General features: G+C 40.8%; 1 protein-coding gene across 2 annotated transcripts in view; it reads left to right on the top strand.

Annotated features, from left to right (window-relative positions):
- UNC80 (unc-80 subunit of NALCN channel complex) overlaps window positions 1–14,610 on the top strand; it is a 166,757-nt gene that overhangs the window by 26,745 nt on the left and 125,402 nt on the right. For both annotated transcript variants that reach the window (XM_089477635.1, XM_089477634.1), the window contains exons 8-14: window positions 3,677–3,938; window positions 6,138–6,272; window positions 7,219–7,435; window positions 8,159–8,278; window positions 8,826–9,094; window positions 11,000–11,404; window positions 14,264–14,395. In XM_089477635.1, the coding sequence (XP_089333761.1) occupies window positions 3,677–3,938; window positions 6,138–6,272; window positions 7,219–7,435; window positions 8,159–8,278; window positions 8,826–9,094; window positions 11,000–11,404; window positions 14,264–14,395 (1,540 nt within the window). The remainder of the gene's footprint in view (window positions 1–3,676; window positions 3,939–6,137; window positions 6,273–7,218; window positions 7,436–8,158; window positions 8,279–8,825; window positions 9,095–10,999; window positions 11,405–14,263; window positions 14,396–14,610) is intronic.

A 14,610-nucleotide genomic window follows, 5' to 3' on the forward strand; every position in this document is an offset into this window, starting at 1 on the left:
ATCATGCAAGTTTTTATCCTTTCAGATTCTAGCTGTAATTTTAAACACAATTTATAGGCTTTAGAAATCATTCCTTTTTTATTTTCTTCTATTATTTCTTCTAATTCTGTTTTTTCCTTTGCAATTCCATTTAATTTGATGTCCACTTTAAATCTTTCCATAAGTTGTTGATAAGGAAATCACTGACAATTTATTCCTTCTACTCTTAAGCATTTTAACAGTCAGTTAAATGATTGTGTTGAAAGGACACAAGAGGATGTCCCTGTTCAGGTGGTGCCAGGACTTCAGATTAAGATGCAGAAGTTAACCTTGGCATAGACACAGAAGGGGATGGCAAAAGTACAGATATGTGTGTGCACACACACACACAATTAAAACAACAACAACAACAACATATCATTTGCCTTTCTCTCTGAACCACAGTAATTGACTTTCCCCCTTTCTCCTAGTTAATCAACATATAAGTTCAAAGTGCCCAAAGGAGGAAGGAGCTGGTTTTTAGATAGCGAAAACAAGGCAATCGGTGTCTGAAACTGCGCTGGGCGGTAGCTATGGCAATGAAGCTGCAGGCAGGTTTTCTAGCCTGCGTCATTAATTTATCCTCATTTGCTGGACTCATTGATCATTCCAAACTGAGCCAAAAAGATGGAAGGGGGATTTTTGTTGCCTAGCAGCAGGCAGGGAAGAAATAAATGTTGTTTGCTCCAGCTACCAGTCCAGCCTCTGTGGCATTACTTTGTCCTTGAAGATAAAATACAACTAAATGCCTGCATCCTGAATTCGCAACAACCAAAATCAACGAGTAAACAATGTACTTGTATAGTCTGAGTGCATTAGTTACATTATTTACTCTTTGACTTTGGTTGTTTAGAATTCCCTTATGTTGTGTATTGTATTTATCACTTGCTTATTGGGCCTGACTACCCCCCCCCCCCCCCGAGTTTAGTTGATGTTTTGTATCCTTTTGAACCCCTCTTGCAGTTTTGCTGCATTTACATCCTGAATTCCACAGTCTTCGGGAGGTGCATATCTATTGGTGGCCATACAGCCAATACCATCCAAAATCAATAGTATCCAAAAGTACAATGTGTAATAAATTCCACAAAATCATGATACCTTTCGGCCAACCAAAATGGCCAAAATACACAATGCAAGCTTTCAAAGCTCTGCTGGCTGCTTCATCAGGCAAAGGTATTAAAAACCATACAGGAACTACCCTCTGGAGGTCTCTGGGAGACAACAATGGAGTTTACATTTTATTTCATGGACTTTACAACTCTTTGTTACCCAAAGTACCACATGGTCAAAAAAGAGGATGAATTCTGCCTACATGGATATCCTTCCCTACCATCTTAACTGAGAATAAGAACAGCAACATCTTGACAAAATGTAGGTCTCTGACCCTAACGTTGTTGGGTTTTTTTCATCCTCTTGTAAGTAATGGTGCAACATTACTTTCTGTTCCCATTTTTTGAGGAATGCTGAAGAAAATGAAGCTACTGAGGTATTCCATAGGTATGGTCCAGCTTCTTTATTGAGTATTGAGCTTGACAGGATGACCTCAGGGGTCCCTTGTAACTCTATGGTTTTATTATTTTTCAGCACCACTGTGACAACAGCATGCAACCAAAGGTCAACCCATTTGCACAGACAATGTGATCACGTTGTCAAGCACACTTGATAAAACAGGCTTGTTAAGGCACTCTCAGAAAGACTGTTTGGAAATACACAACTTCGCAACTTCGTCCTCTAGCCGGGGGGGGGGGGGGCAGTCAGGGGATTCTAGAGGCATGGTAATAGGGCTGTCATTGCTAGCCCTCACTAATGGTAGGGCCAGGTTTGGTGCAACTCCAGCTGAAGTGAACAAAGCAGACAAGACTGTTACAGTGATGTGAGGGGATCACACTCTTGAAAGGGCTTGCATATGCTTAGCGAGGCTTTTGCAGAAAATTCATTGGATTCAGTGTCTCTGGGTTTGACACAAACAGAGCTGAAAGCATTAATCAATTAACAGTGATGACTCATTAATTAATGAATCATGCAGTAAAGATGTGGATGATTAGTCAAATTTCAAATAGGCATTCCCTGGAGGAAGGAACCATTGGATGGCAATGATGCAAACATAAATCTCTCGCTTCAGGCAATAGTGTATTTGAAGGAGCCCTGGTGGCGCAGTGGTTAAATGTCTGTACTGCAGCCACTCACTCAAAACCACAAGGTTGTGAGTTCAATACCAGCGAAAAGGCTCAAGCTCGACTCAGGCTTGCATCCTTCCGAGGAGGTGGTGAAAATGAGTACCCAGATTGTTGGAGGCAATTAGCTTACAGTTGCAAACTGCTTAGGGAGTGCTTAAGTGCACTGATAAGTGGTATAGAAATGTACTTGCTATTGGTATTACTATTGAAGTTCTAGCCAAATACCTCTTTATGAAATATTTTTGAATTATCACCTGAATGGAAGAAGTGATTGCTCTTTTTAATTATACAGGTAAGCAATGACTGGAGTGAAAACAATCCAATTAAACTTAGACTTACAACCCAGTCTTGCTAATGCTATGCACACAATGTCTTTCAGTGGGATTTTATTTTCCAGCAAGTGTCCACCACTGGATTTAGTCCAAGAACCCAACTGTCAGTTGGCAGCTGTAGATATAAGCAGAGCATGCTCACAATATATATTCATGAAAGATAAGGAAATCTTATTAAATGATTGGGTTTGCAAGCATTATCTGTTTTATTTATGAGAATATTGGATTCATACTTTCCATGGCATCCTGAAGACCCTAATTTCCAAAGGTAGATTTTTCAATGTAACAAATTTTACAGAAAGTCTAAAATGCATGCTGATAGAGGTAGCAGAGGATGATTGTCTGGGTGGGATTGAGGATGAAGTATGTCCACTCACTACAACTCCCTTCCCATAATCTTAAATCTCACACTGCCTATGTGAAAATTATCTCATTATTGTTCTCATTATCCTAAGCCTTGAAATAAAAGGTACTGTATATGCTCATGGATAAGTCTAGAAATTTTAGTCAAAAAATTGACCCAAAAAACTTAATTCGATTTATCCACAGGTCAGTGTAAGTACTGTACTTTAACTCATATAAAAGAAAGGAACCATTCCCAGGTAAAAGCCAAGTGCAATCTGTTGTGGAAGCACTGACCTCCTTCTGTTCTCTCATCCATCTAGTATGATCATAAAGAGTTTTGCCAACTTGAATTTTGTAATTCTATGGCATCGTTTTCCTTTTGTTCTAGATCCTTTTTTATATCCCCCTATATTTTACGGGTCATATCAAAATCCATAATTTGGGCCCCAAAACCTGCCCTCGACTTATACATGAGATCGACTTATAGTTGAGTACATATGGTATACGTCAATAGTCATTCAATATTATATAATTTTTTACTATTTTAAAAACACGAGTGGTTTGTTCAATTTCAGAATTAAGCTTTTCTGCTTACATAATTTGTTAGATTTAAGACAGAATTAAATTTCAGTTAATAAAGTCAATACTAACAATAGCAATTTTATTCAGCCTGAAAAACACATTTTAGAATGTACACACACTAAAGTTTCCTGTGTTCTGACTAATTCTCTATTTAGATGTATACACATATGTATCTGGGAGCTTTATCTTTCCTAGCACTCCTTTCTTTATCATTTGTTCCAGGGTGTCTTTGGTGATCCCACCATGTCAGAAATCTCGGTACGCCACCTATTTTGACGTGGCAGTATTACGATGTCTGCTTCAGCCACATTGGTCCGAAGAAGGCACTCAGTGGTCCCTGATGTATTACCTCCAGAGGCTCCGCCATATGTTAGAGGAAAAGCCTGAGAAGCCACCTGAGCCAGAAATCCCACCGCTGCCAAGGCCACGCAGCAGCTCCATGGTGGCTGCTGCTCCATCGTTGGTGAACACTCACAAAACACAGGTGAAGACTATGTCTCATACCACAGAGCCTTGAGGGATGTGTGGCTGATATGAGCATCCACAGTTTTAAATCTCTGGATTTTGTCAATAGCCTGACTGGAACCACAAATGCTAATCTTATAGACAAAACATCAGCTGATGTTCAGGATGGGTGGAAATAGAGCTGTAGTACACCGAGGAATAATCGTACATTTTATATCATAGGCTGTTGCTCTTTTCTTCTTCTGGGAATGACCCAAACAGTTTTGGAAAACTCTAAGGGATGTTAGGAATCATAAGCAGCAGATAATCATATATGGATAAATGATCAGAACTTGGAATATTAGTCCTTAGAAGAAACATGTTTGCTTTTTGGCATAGTAAGGGCATAACAGCGTTACATTTCAGAAGTAACATGCAGGTGAGTAGGGATGCTGTTACCTGTTTGTATCATGAGGAATGTTTACAGGTTACCTTTTCATTACTTTTTAAGGGCATTATTAGAGGCATTTTGATTAAAACTTGCCATGTCTTGTGCTATTTTCCTACTAATCCTCTTTTTTAAAAAAATAATGGAAAAGTAAGGAGTAATATAAAAGTCACAAAATGGGGAAGAGAGCTAATAATTATAGTAATTAATTACCTTGTGGAGGCTTTGCGATGAGTTACAAAGCAAATTACTTTTTAAAAGTTACTACTGATGATGATTATAGAGTGGAGAAAATATTTCATGCTGAAGAGCCAGCATGTCATAGTGTTGGACTACAACTCTGGAGACCAGGGTTTGATTCCTGTTTGGTCCTGAAACCCCTTGGGTGACTTTAGGCAAGTCACATGCTCTCAATCTCAGGGGAAGGATATGGCACACCCGTTCTGAACTAAAATCATGATAGGATCATCTTAGAGTCACTATAAGTTGAAAATGACTTGAAGGCACACAACAACAAACAACATATAATGATCACTCTTTTCATCTCCTCATATTTCTTATGATCCAAATCTGCCACATGCGTTATTTCAGTGACCCTTCCATGAATCCTAACAGTCTCTTGGTCCTCTATTTGCAATATTGGGGGGGGGGGGGGGCATAACTGGCTTATTGCTATCACAGAATTGTGGGTGCCAACTAAGAGACTGGGTTGCCAACATTGAGTTAATGGCAATTCCTTGTAGTTTCTCAGCCACTCTGCTCTCACAGCTACCAAGGTAGTGTTGTAATGTTGCAAAGCCAAAAGAATAAATACAAAATGTTGAAGCACACATGGAATTGTGACTAAGGGGTGGAATGGAGGGGAGAGACCACAGAAATCAAAGGGGATACTTTTAATCTTCTCCTTCATTACAAGAGCCTTCGCGGATCACTGAAGAGTGAGCACTGAGATCACTTTGTCCCTCAAAACATCAGCTAGAAACAGAGAACAGCTTGAGTAGCTAGAGATTAACTAGAAAAATACATCCTTGTGGCCACCTCTACCCACTGTGTGCTAAAGTTATCAGAGAAAGAACAAAGTCTTGCACTGTGCAGGTTACTGCTAGATCTTTATTTCTCTAGTTAAAAATAGAACAGAATCCACAACCAGCAGAGTAACCTTTCATAATTAAGGCAATTGCTAACAGTAATGTAACAGGTAATGAAACCCGTAATGTACTTTGGACCTTGGAGGCAACGATAATTGCAAAGAGTGTTGATTTGCATATCTTAATGAGTAATAGAACAAGGGCCTTTGGTAAAGGAATATACACATTAAAAAAGAAGGCAGAAATTTTAGCACTCACTTTTAGTATTAGTTAAACTTGATAGAGGTTGCATGGTGTAGTGGTTTGAGTGTTGGAGTAGAACTCTAGGAGACCAGAAGTTGAGTCCTCGCTCAGCCATGGAAACCTTGAGCAAGTCTCCTGCTCTTATTCCAAGAGGAAGGCAATAGCAAACCTCTTCTGAATAAATCTGGTCAACACTCCCCCCCCCCCCCAAATGAACAGGAAAAATAAAATAGAGTAGGATTCCTAATAGGAATTTTGGTGCAGATCCCATGCGAATATAAATAAAACATTTTACAGTCACCACAAGTTTGCAGTGCTGTCTCATCAAATCAAATAATATTGACCCTGGAACCCTCACAAGGAAATGGGGGACATAGTAATGTAATACCAGGTTTTGTAACTGCTTATCCAGCTGTGCTATACACAATTGTTTGTTTGTCGTCCTTTTGTGGGAGTGTAGGATCTCACAATGAAATGCAACGAGGAGGAAAAATCTTTAAGCACAGAAGCTTTTGCCAAAGTATCATTAACCAACTTGCGGAGACCTGCAGTTCCAGACCTCTCCTCAGATTTGGGGATGAATATTTTTAAGAAGGTGAGTAAAACTATAAATTACATTAGTGGTCTTTTGACATGTCAAAATTACCGACTGCTCAGCCCAGATGAAAGAGGCCAACCTCATTGAACTACCCCTCTAACTTCAGACCTGTCCTTAATTCCACATAATGTTTTTCCTTGGGCCCATGGTTTATATGCAGGAAATCTTTAGCAGGTCTTTATGCTCGAGAGAGGAAGCCATCTGTAGGGTCCAAAATGTACACACAACATTTACACAACATACATGTGTGTTATGCGGAATTTAGACAACATACATGTGTAAGTCTTCCAGTTATATTTATTTATGTGGCCCATTTATTCATGTTTAGTAAAAGGCAGCTACAGAAGGTTGTGAATTTTATTACAGTCTTTCCATGAAGAACTTTGGTTTTCCTTAGTAAACATTTTTTTTTCCTTTACAAGCATTTGCACCTATAGCTGTGGGAAACAGGGGAGGGGAAACTTTAATGAAAAAAAATGACCTTCACAACAAAAGTCTTTTAAGAACAAAATGACCTGCCTCTTTTCAGAGTTTGCTTTTTATTGAACTCACAAAGAAATGCAAACTTGAGACCCCTGAGTAGCTTCACTATCTCACTAATATGGAGACCACCTGCTGCCTGTACTATGCAGGATTGTTTGGATTTGCTCAATCTACTTAACTGCTGCTGACTATGGAACTTTGTGTACTTATTACAGGATATATAAATTGCTGAGATTCCCCTAAAACTACCAACTTGACTGAAAGTCATAGTTATTGGTGAGAGGTGCATTCCTGTACTGGATTCAGGAATCAAACTCCTAGGAAACAGCCCACATCTCTAAGTCCTTTCCTGTTCTTATTTCACTGTGTACCTTTTCTGTTTGTTAAGCAATTTCCTTATGAGCTCTGCTACTTAGATTCTAACCCACCCACCCACCCCACCATGCAATTCTTCCTGCAGTTCAAGAGCCGCAAAGAAGATCGTGAGCGCAAGGGCTCTATTCCTTTCCACCATGCGGGGAAAAAACGGCATCGGCGGATGGGGGTACCCTTCTTGCTCCATGAAGACCATTTAGATGTGTCACCCACTCGAAGCACATTCTCTTTTGGAAGCTTCTCTGGGATCGGTGAAGACAGGCGTGGCATGGAGAGAGGAGGGTGGCAAACCACTATCTTAGGTGAATAACAACACATTCCTGAGAGCAAACAGCTTTCTCAGCCTGGCATTTTTCTAAAGATGACCAGAGGCCAGAGAAAATTAGCTTTGGAGTTCATAATAGTATCATTCTAATGCCATCCTTACAGAAATTGCTCTTTTGTTTATGCTGTTATTTCTGCCAGTTTCCACTTTATCTTTACATTTTTGTAGTCTGCTTAATCATAATAACTATGGCATTCCAAATCCTAACTTTATGTCATGCATTAATTGTTGAGTGTTATAAGCAATGCACGTTTCCAGTCTCCCCTTTACTTTGACAAGGCCAGTCATCTCTCACATAAAATGGGGTGGAGGTGGGAGGAGACTTCCAAGTGGTAGCATTGCTCCCACAATCCTACTTTATTTGCAGTGAAGAAGGATGTTTCCTATGGCATACGAACAATGCATCACAGAAAAACTGCTGGATTTGGGAAGGGAGGGATGTTTTTTCAAAATAGTATCCATATACTCTCTGGTCTACCAGCTATGATGGCAATCTACCATCTTCTGGCACTCAAAGGATACATTTCAAATGTTCACAGTTTGTAACGTACGTGGTGAGACTGCACAGAGAAATAGACTTCTATCCTGTGCTGTAAATCCCAGCTCTTTCCCCCCCATTGTCTTATTACAAAGTTTGCATAAAAATCTTCTGTTTTGATGTACTACAAACTGAATGATGTGCTTCTGCCCTTTGCTGTAGGGAGGTTTACCCGACGGGGTAGTTCTGATGCAGCTACAGAGATGGAGAGCTTGAGTGCGAGGCATTCCCACTCCCATCATACCTTGGTTACTGACCTACCGGATCATTCCAACAGCCATGGTAAGATTTTATTCAAAGAATCTGGACACAGTGGTTTTCTCCCTTTCCTGGATGGAAAATTTAAAGACGTTGAAGTGCTTGCCTCTCATTTATTCTACAAGTGTATGTCTTTCTAAAAGATAAAGTAATAGCTCTGATAATGTGCAAGCTTTTCAGTTACACTGGAACTCAATAGCAGAAACCTTGTATTGGTTATCCATTTGTAGGTATGCTTTCCTAACTTGAACATCACAACAAAGCAAGAAGGTATATTCCTCTTAACAAATGTGGAATTAAAGCTTATACTTTGTTGAAATACTCAGTTTCTTTTAACTGGATTGCATCTCTATGAACTGCTAGATCCTAGAAAGTTCCCAAAGAGGACAACAGTAGATTTCCACCTAGCTGATTCCTAAGCTATTTCTCTGTGAACAGATGTTTTACTCTTTAGGAACATAATGGTGGCACTAGTGGAAGCTTGTGATGTTCCAAAGTACAGTCCCTATGTTTAATATAACAAAATAAATTCATATTCCAATCTAACATGATCTTTCGTACTTTTGCACAGTCCGTTCTCAGATCTCCACCATCACAGTGGCAACCTTTAACACCACACTGGCCTCTTTCAATGTGGGCTATGCAGACTTCTTCAGTGAGCACATGCGCAAACTTTGCAACCAGGTGCCCATACCAGAATTGCCTCATGAGCCTTTGGCGTGCGCCAATCTCCCTCGGAGCTTGACAGATTCCTGCATCAACTATAGCTGTCTGGAGGATACTGACCACATAGACGGCACTAGCAATTTTGTCCACAAGAACGGCATGCTAGACCTTTCGGTAAATAGCAGTGAAAAGAGGTGTCTGTTTCTGTACTTGTAGCTAGCTGTACAAGAGAGATAAATGCTCTGGTTATTTCCCAGTCTTTCTCCTTAAGTACAGTGTAAAGATAACCCCAGTATTTGAATGGGCAGTGTTAAATTATCAGTGAAAACAACTCATAGAATTGCCCTGAGATATGTTCTGTTTTACGAAAGTCTGGTTAAAACTTAAACTGAAAATAAAATTAGACTATTCCTTTCCTTATCTGGAAGTTGCATGTTTGATTATGTAGCCCATGTCTGTTTTTATTTTCAAACAATGAGTTTCTGTTATTCACCTCATGTCTTTAGTATGGGCCAGGTTAAAAAAAACAGTGCTCAAAAAGTCCTTCCTCCTGTTTCTCAGCTATCTTCAAAGTGTAAGCTATAACATTCAGATCACAATTAATTGCTTTCAAACGTGATGGCCCCCATCTGAAATAATTGCCATTTTGAAAAGCTTCTTTATTGTTGCTGCCTTTGAATACAAAATTTATCCTTCATTAAATTTGAAGGAGGCTCCAAAATAAGCTGCTGGTTCTCACTGGGAGGCTTGCTGTATGAAAAAGGACAAAAATCTAGAGCTAAAAGATGTGACTGTTGTGTGAGAGGGGATTTTTGTCTGTCCTTGATGAAATGCAAAATGTGTGTGTCTGTTTTATGCCTATATTGCCACCAGTCAGAAAGTATTCATTGTAGAGCAGGGATGAGGAAATTGTATCCCATGGGCTGCATGCGGCCTCTCAGGGCTGTTTTTGTGATCCCATGGGTCAAAAATATTTTTAAAAGCATTTTTGCTCCAGAATGCTCCCAAATGGACTGCGGAGAACATTTACACCACATTTAGAGCCCCCTTGAGCCCCCCAGGGATCAAAAAATATTTGATCTTGAGACTCCCCAGGGATCAAACACTCTCTCTCTCTCTCTCTCTCTCTCTCTCTATATATATATATATATATATAGAGAGAGAGAGAGAGAGAGAGAGAGAGAGAGAGAGAGAGAGTGTTTGATCCCTGGGGAGTCTCAAGATCAAATAGATAGATAGATAGATAGATAGATAGATAGATAGATAGATAGATAGAGCCCTGAAATGCCCCAACATGTTCACTAGGAAGCTTGGTAAGCATTTCCATCACATTTTGCATGTTGCTCCAGGGTGGCAATTTAGGGCCAGGAGACGCCTTTTTGAAGTCCAAGACATGGTGAAAATGCCCTCATACCCTTATAGGTGTTTGGGTGCAGAAATTGTTTATTGGTTGTTATTATTATTATTTGAAGCATCATTTGCAGCCCTCTAAGGTCTCCTGGGGGGGGGGGGGGCTAATGCAGCGCCCTAGCCTTCCCCTGCAGTTGCCCACCCCTGTTTTAGAGGCTTCAGGTCTCTCCTATTTTCACAGTGCAGAAAGTATATGGGAGGTAATTCAAAATTTCAGAGTACCTGAGAGATTGATGACTGTAAGACCTTGAGGCTATCCAAGCTTTTGATCATACAGCACTCTTTCAATAACTGCTGCAGTTATGTTAGTATCTTTTTTTTTTTATGATAAGTGGAGTTCTAGTTGATGCAAATGTAGTTCTTTTAGAAAACTGCATTGAATGAGCCTTGGGTCAAGGTAGTGACAGGCTCAGCAAGGTTTGTACAAGTTGTACATATCCACATCCATATCCAATTCAGTTCACATACTTTCATGCACATCATAAGTCACCTTGGTGAAACATACCATCTGTGTCAAAGTTTGTCCAGTGCATTAAAATGTGCAATTCACTTTGTAAGTGTAAGGCAAATATACAATGCCAAGAGCAATGTAGTCAGGATTTTGCAGGTTGTAAATTAGCAAGAAAACAATCAGCATCTTCCCTTTTATTCCCCCTCCCCCAAATCCAGGTGGTTCTCAAAGCTGTTTATTTGGTCCTGAACCATGACATCAGCTCCCGAATCTGTGATGTGGCCCTCAATATTGTGGAATGCCTGCTTCAGCTTGGGGTGGTGCCCTGTGTGGAGAAGACCAGAAGGAAAAGTGAGAATAAAGAGAATGAGTCTACTGAAAAGAGACAAAGTGAGACTTCCTTTCAACTCAAGGGGGTTTTGAGTAGTTCAGCATCTGCATTTGGGGCACCTCCAGTCAGTGGAGCTGGAGATGGTAGCGGTGAAGGAGGAGGAGGTGGTTGCGGCGGCGGCAACAGCAGCAGTGGAGGTGGTGGTGCTGGAGGAGATGGAGGCGGTGGAGATGGCGGTGGAGGAGAAGGCGGAGGAAGACCTTATGAAAAGAATGACAAAAAGGAAGACAAGGTATTTTGAGCTTCCTGTGTAAAAGCTATTCACCATTAAGGTATGCCAAACTGTGCTTTTATACATATCATGAATTATCTCTATATTCTGAACAATATTTATGTGGCTAAATCCTCTCTGGTGTGATTTGCCCATGCCCATGGGTGTATTCAGGTGCAATGTTTAAAATTCTAATCCAAGATTCTTGCTGTGGTACACTGCCATTGCTTCAAAATGCCAGAATCCAATGTAGTCTGATTCAGGTTCTCTCTTCAGCAGTTTATGTCCCGGTGCTCCAGCAGGTTTGGGAGCTGTGTGAGAATACTTGACTATGCATCAATGACTTCTGTTTGAGATTTTAAAGACTACTACAACCATTTTGTAGTTTTGCATTTAAATATATGACAATAAGTTTAGATTTGCTCAGTGCAGCACTCATTTAGGAAGCCCGACAGCATTTCCTGATGCAGCCATTAAGCCTTGAGTAAAACCTTGAGTAAAAGCCTTCGACTTCACCTTGAGTAAAACCATGAATAGCAAAACATCCAGAAGGCCTTGGTTTTTCTGAGTTGCTGCTGTTGTTCCTCCAACTAGAATGAGTTTGCTAGAAAAAAGAGAGTTTGCGGAATAAAACTTATTTCCCCTGCAATTCAGTTACCAGCAACTATAGGGGTATGTGTAGCCTGTATTTTGTTTCCATAAGTCACTGCTCTAGTCTAGTTCCAAGACTTGCTTACTCGTTGCCAGGGCTAAAGCCAGTGAACACATTTGGGGAAGGGGCTGAGGAGCTCCAAGTGGCAGCAACTGGTGGTGACCAGGGGAGCCCCCTTGGCAGCACTAAACCTTAGGCTCAAATAGGCTACCAGCCTAGGATTGCTCTTGATAAGAAAAGAAGATATTACTGAGATGCATGATAGTCATGTACTTCTCTGAGGAGAAGGTGCTTTCCCCATGAGAAAAAACTAGGGCTCCATGGGAAGGTTATAACTAAATAGAAAACAGGAATGTTGAGATAAGGTTGTCACTCCGCTTGAGCTTGACTATGGGGCTCTAGCAGTTACCAGTGCACTTCCTTGCTTCTGAATTATTTTCAGATGATTCAGTTTGATTGCACAGATTTGAATCCACCTGTATCCATGAAGAAATACCTTCGGGCTGAGATCCTATGTCCTTCCAGTGTAGCATAAATATCCACAGTGGATTAATATTACACAACCCCTGTATGGCATACCAATGTACTACAAGCTGTGTAGATAAATAGGCAAGGCACATGTCTGACAACCCATTGTGCAATTGCAATGCACAATGTGCAAAGTATGCTACTGTGTGTACTTCAGTGCACTGTTGCATACACAATTGTTCCAAATGCACAACTCTGCTTATCAGTTGGATACAACCATTGTACATTATAAAATAAATAAATAAATAAATAATCAGTCCATATACATAGTGCAACTTACACTAGTCACTAGAAGGATGGTAGCCTGGGTTACATAACACACTAGCTATTATTTTATATATTATCTTTGAGAGATGGTGCTGTTTTTTCTGACTACCTATCAATGTAAGAATTAATGGCCTGAATGCCTCACCATGGTCATACTTTGTGCACTTTGAATATTTACATGAATCGACCATGACATTTCAAGAAGTATTGTACAGAGAGAGGACTAGTTACAAAAGTTGGATCAAGGCTGCAAAAAGTAGTGAGAGTGGCTGCCCAGGCAGACCACTGCTCTTTCTGTATTTCTTTGCTTAACTCTCAACTCCCAACTCTTAAAACCATATACAGCTGGCCCTCTGTTTTCGCAGGGGATCCGTTCTGGATCCACCCAACCCCGGCAAAAATGGAAACTCACCACTATTCAAGCATAGGCGGGTTACAGAACGCCATTTAGTACGTAATGAATACATACTAGGATTAGGAAGGGGCGGTGCTTCCGCACCCCCCTAACCCTAGTACGTATTCTGTACGTACAATATGGCGGCGGCCGTTCCACACGGCCGCTGCCATATTTACGTATCGGACGCTGTGCGTCCAAACATGTCGCGGAATCTATGACATCGCGAGACTGCCCCTGGCGCCTCGCGACGTCATAGAGGCGCCACTTAAAGAAGCTCCATTTTGGAGCTTCTTTTTTGCTCCGTAACGGAGCCACGCGGTTTGGCTGCAGCGGCTCCCTTACGGAGCAAACAGCGGCGGCGGGAGATCGCCGCAAAGCGGTGGTTTATAACCCGCCATAGTCTTGAATGGTGGTGTGTGACCACGGGTGCACGCAGGTGTGTGCTGCGGACACATGCCCCATTATGTTCCCCCTCCATTTGCCACTCGCACATAAGCAAGGGTGTGAATTTCAAGGCTGCACAAACAGAGCGGCGACTGTAACTGTTTTTGTCCATGTTGAGCTCTGCCTCTAAAAATTCTATTAAGTTTAATAAAATCATTTCAAGAAAAATATTCCTGTGTAAAATTTATTAAATGTCAAACTGAGTGGGCAAATAGATTTGTACCACTGATGAGTTGGGACAGTTGTCATGTTAATTCTTCTAACTACAGTACTACTATTGTTCTATTAAGTATGGTTTTTTTTTTTCAACATAGATGTATACAAAGTGCCCTATGACTGATATCACATGCATTAAACCATAGAAGTGGTTTTAAAAATAGATTTTAAGCTTGGAGGAATAAAACCGCATGCTTCCCCTTTCCCCTAGAAAACCTTGTTTATTCTCTGCCAAGTGCATTGTTTGGATATACAAAAAAGAAAAAGAAACTGAGAGGAAATGTATAGAAAGAAATCCTCTGAATTGTTTGCTGCAGTTTCATGGGTAACTGTCCTTAATTCTCTTTCCCCCTTTCCTAAAATATGGAACTTGAAGGAGGAAAGTACTCCAGTAAGCACCCATAGGTTGGCTTTGACAATGCTGATAAAAATTGTGAAGTCTTTGGGCTGTGCCTATGGCTGTGGAGAAGGTCACCGAGGACTCTCTGGAGATCGCCTAAGACATCAGGTATGGCAGTTCAAAAGAGTGAACGAATGGATGTTGATGCTCATATACCTCTCTTTTTAAATCTAGATTTTCTAGAGCCCCTCAATCTTGAGGCTGCACAACGTCGATCTACTTCAGGGGTTGGCAGCTGCAGGGGGAGGATGCACTGGATGTGACATCACAACACTTTTGATCACCATTTGGCCAATTTTCAGCTTTTTTTTCCCCAGTGGTGC

The sequence above is a fragment of the Sceloporus occidentalis genome, unplaced genomic scaffold, assembly GCF_023333645.1.
Source record: "Sceloporus occidentalis isolate IW3139 unplaced genomic scaffold, rSceOcc1.0.p SCAF_12, whole genome shotgun sequence".
In the NCBI taxonomy this organism is placed as follows: Eukaryota; Metazoa; Chordata; class Lepidosauria; order Squamata; family Phrynosomatidae; genus Sceloporus; species Sceloporus occidentalis.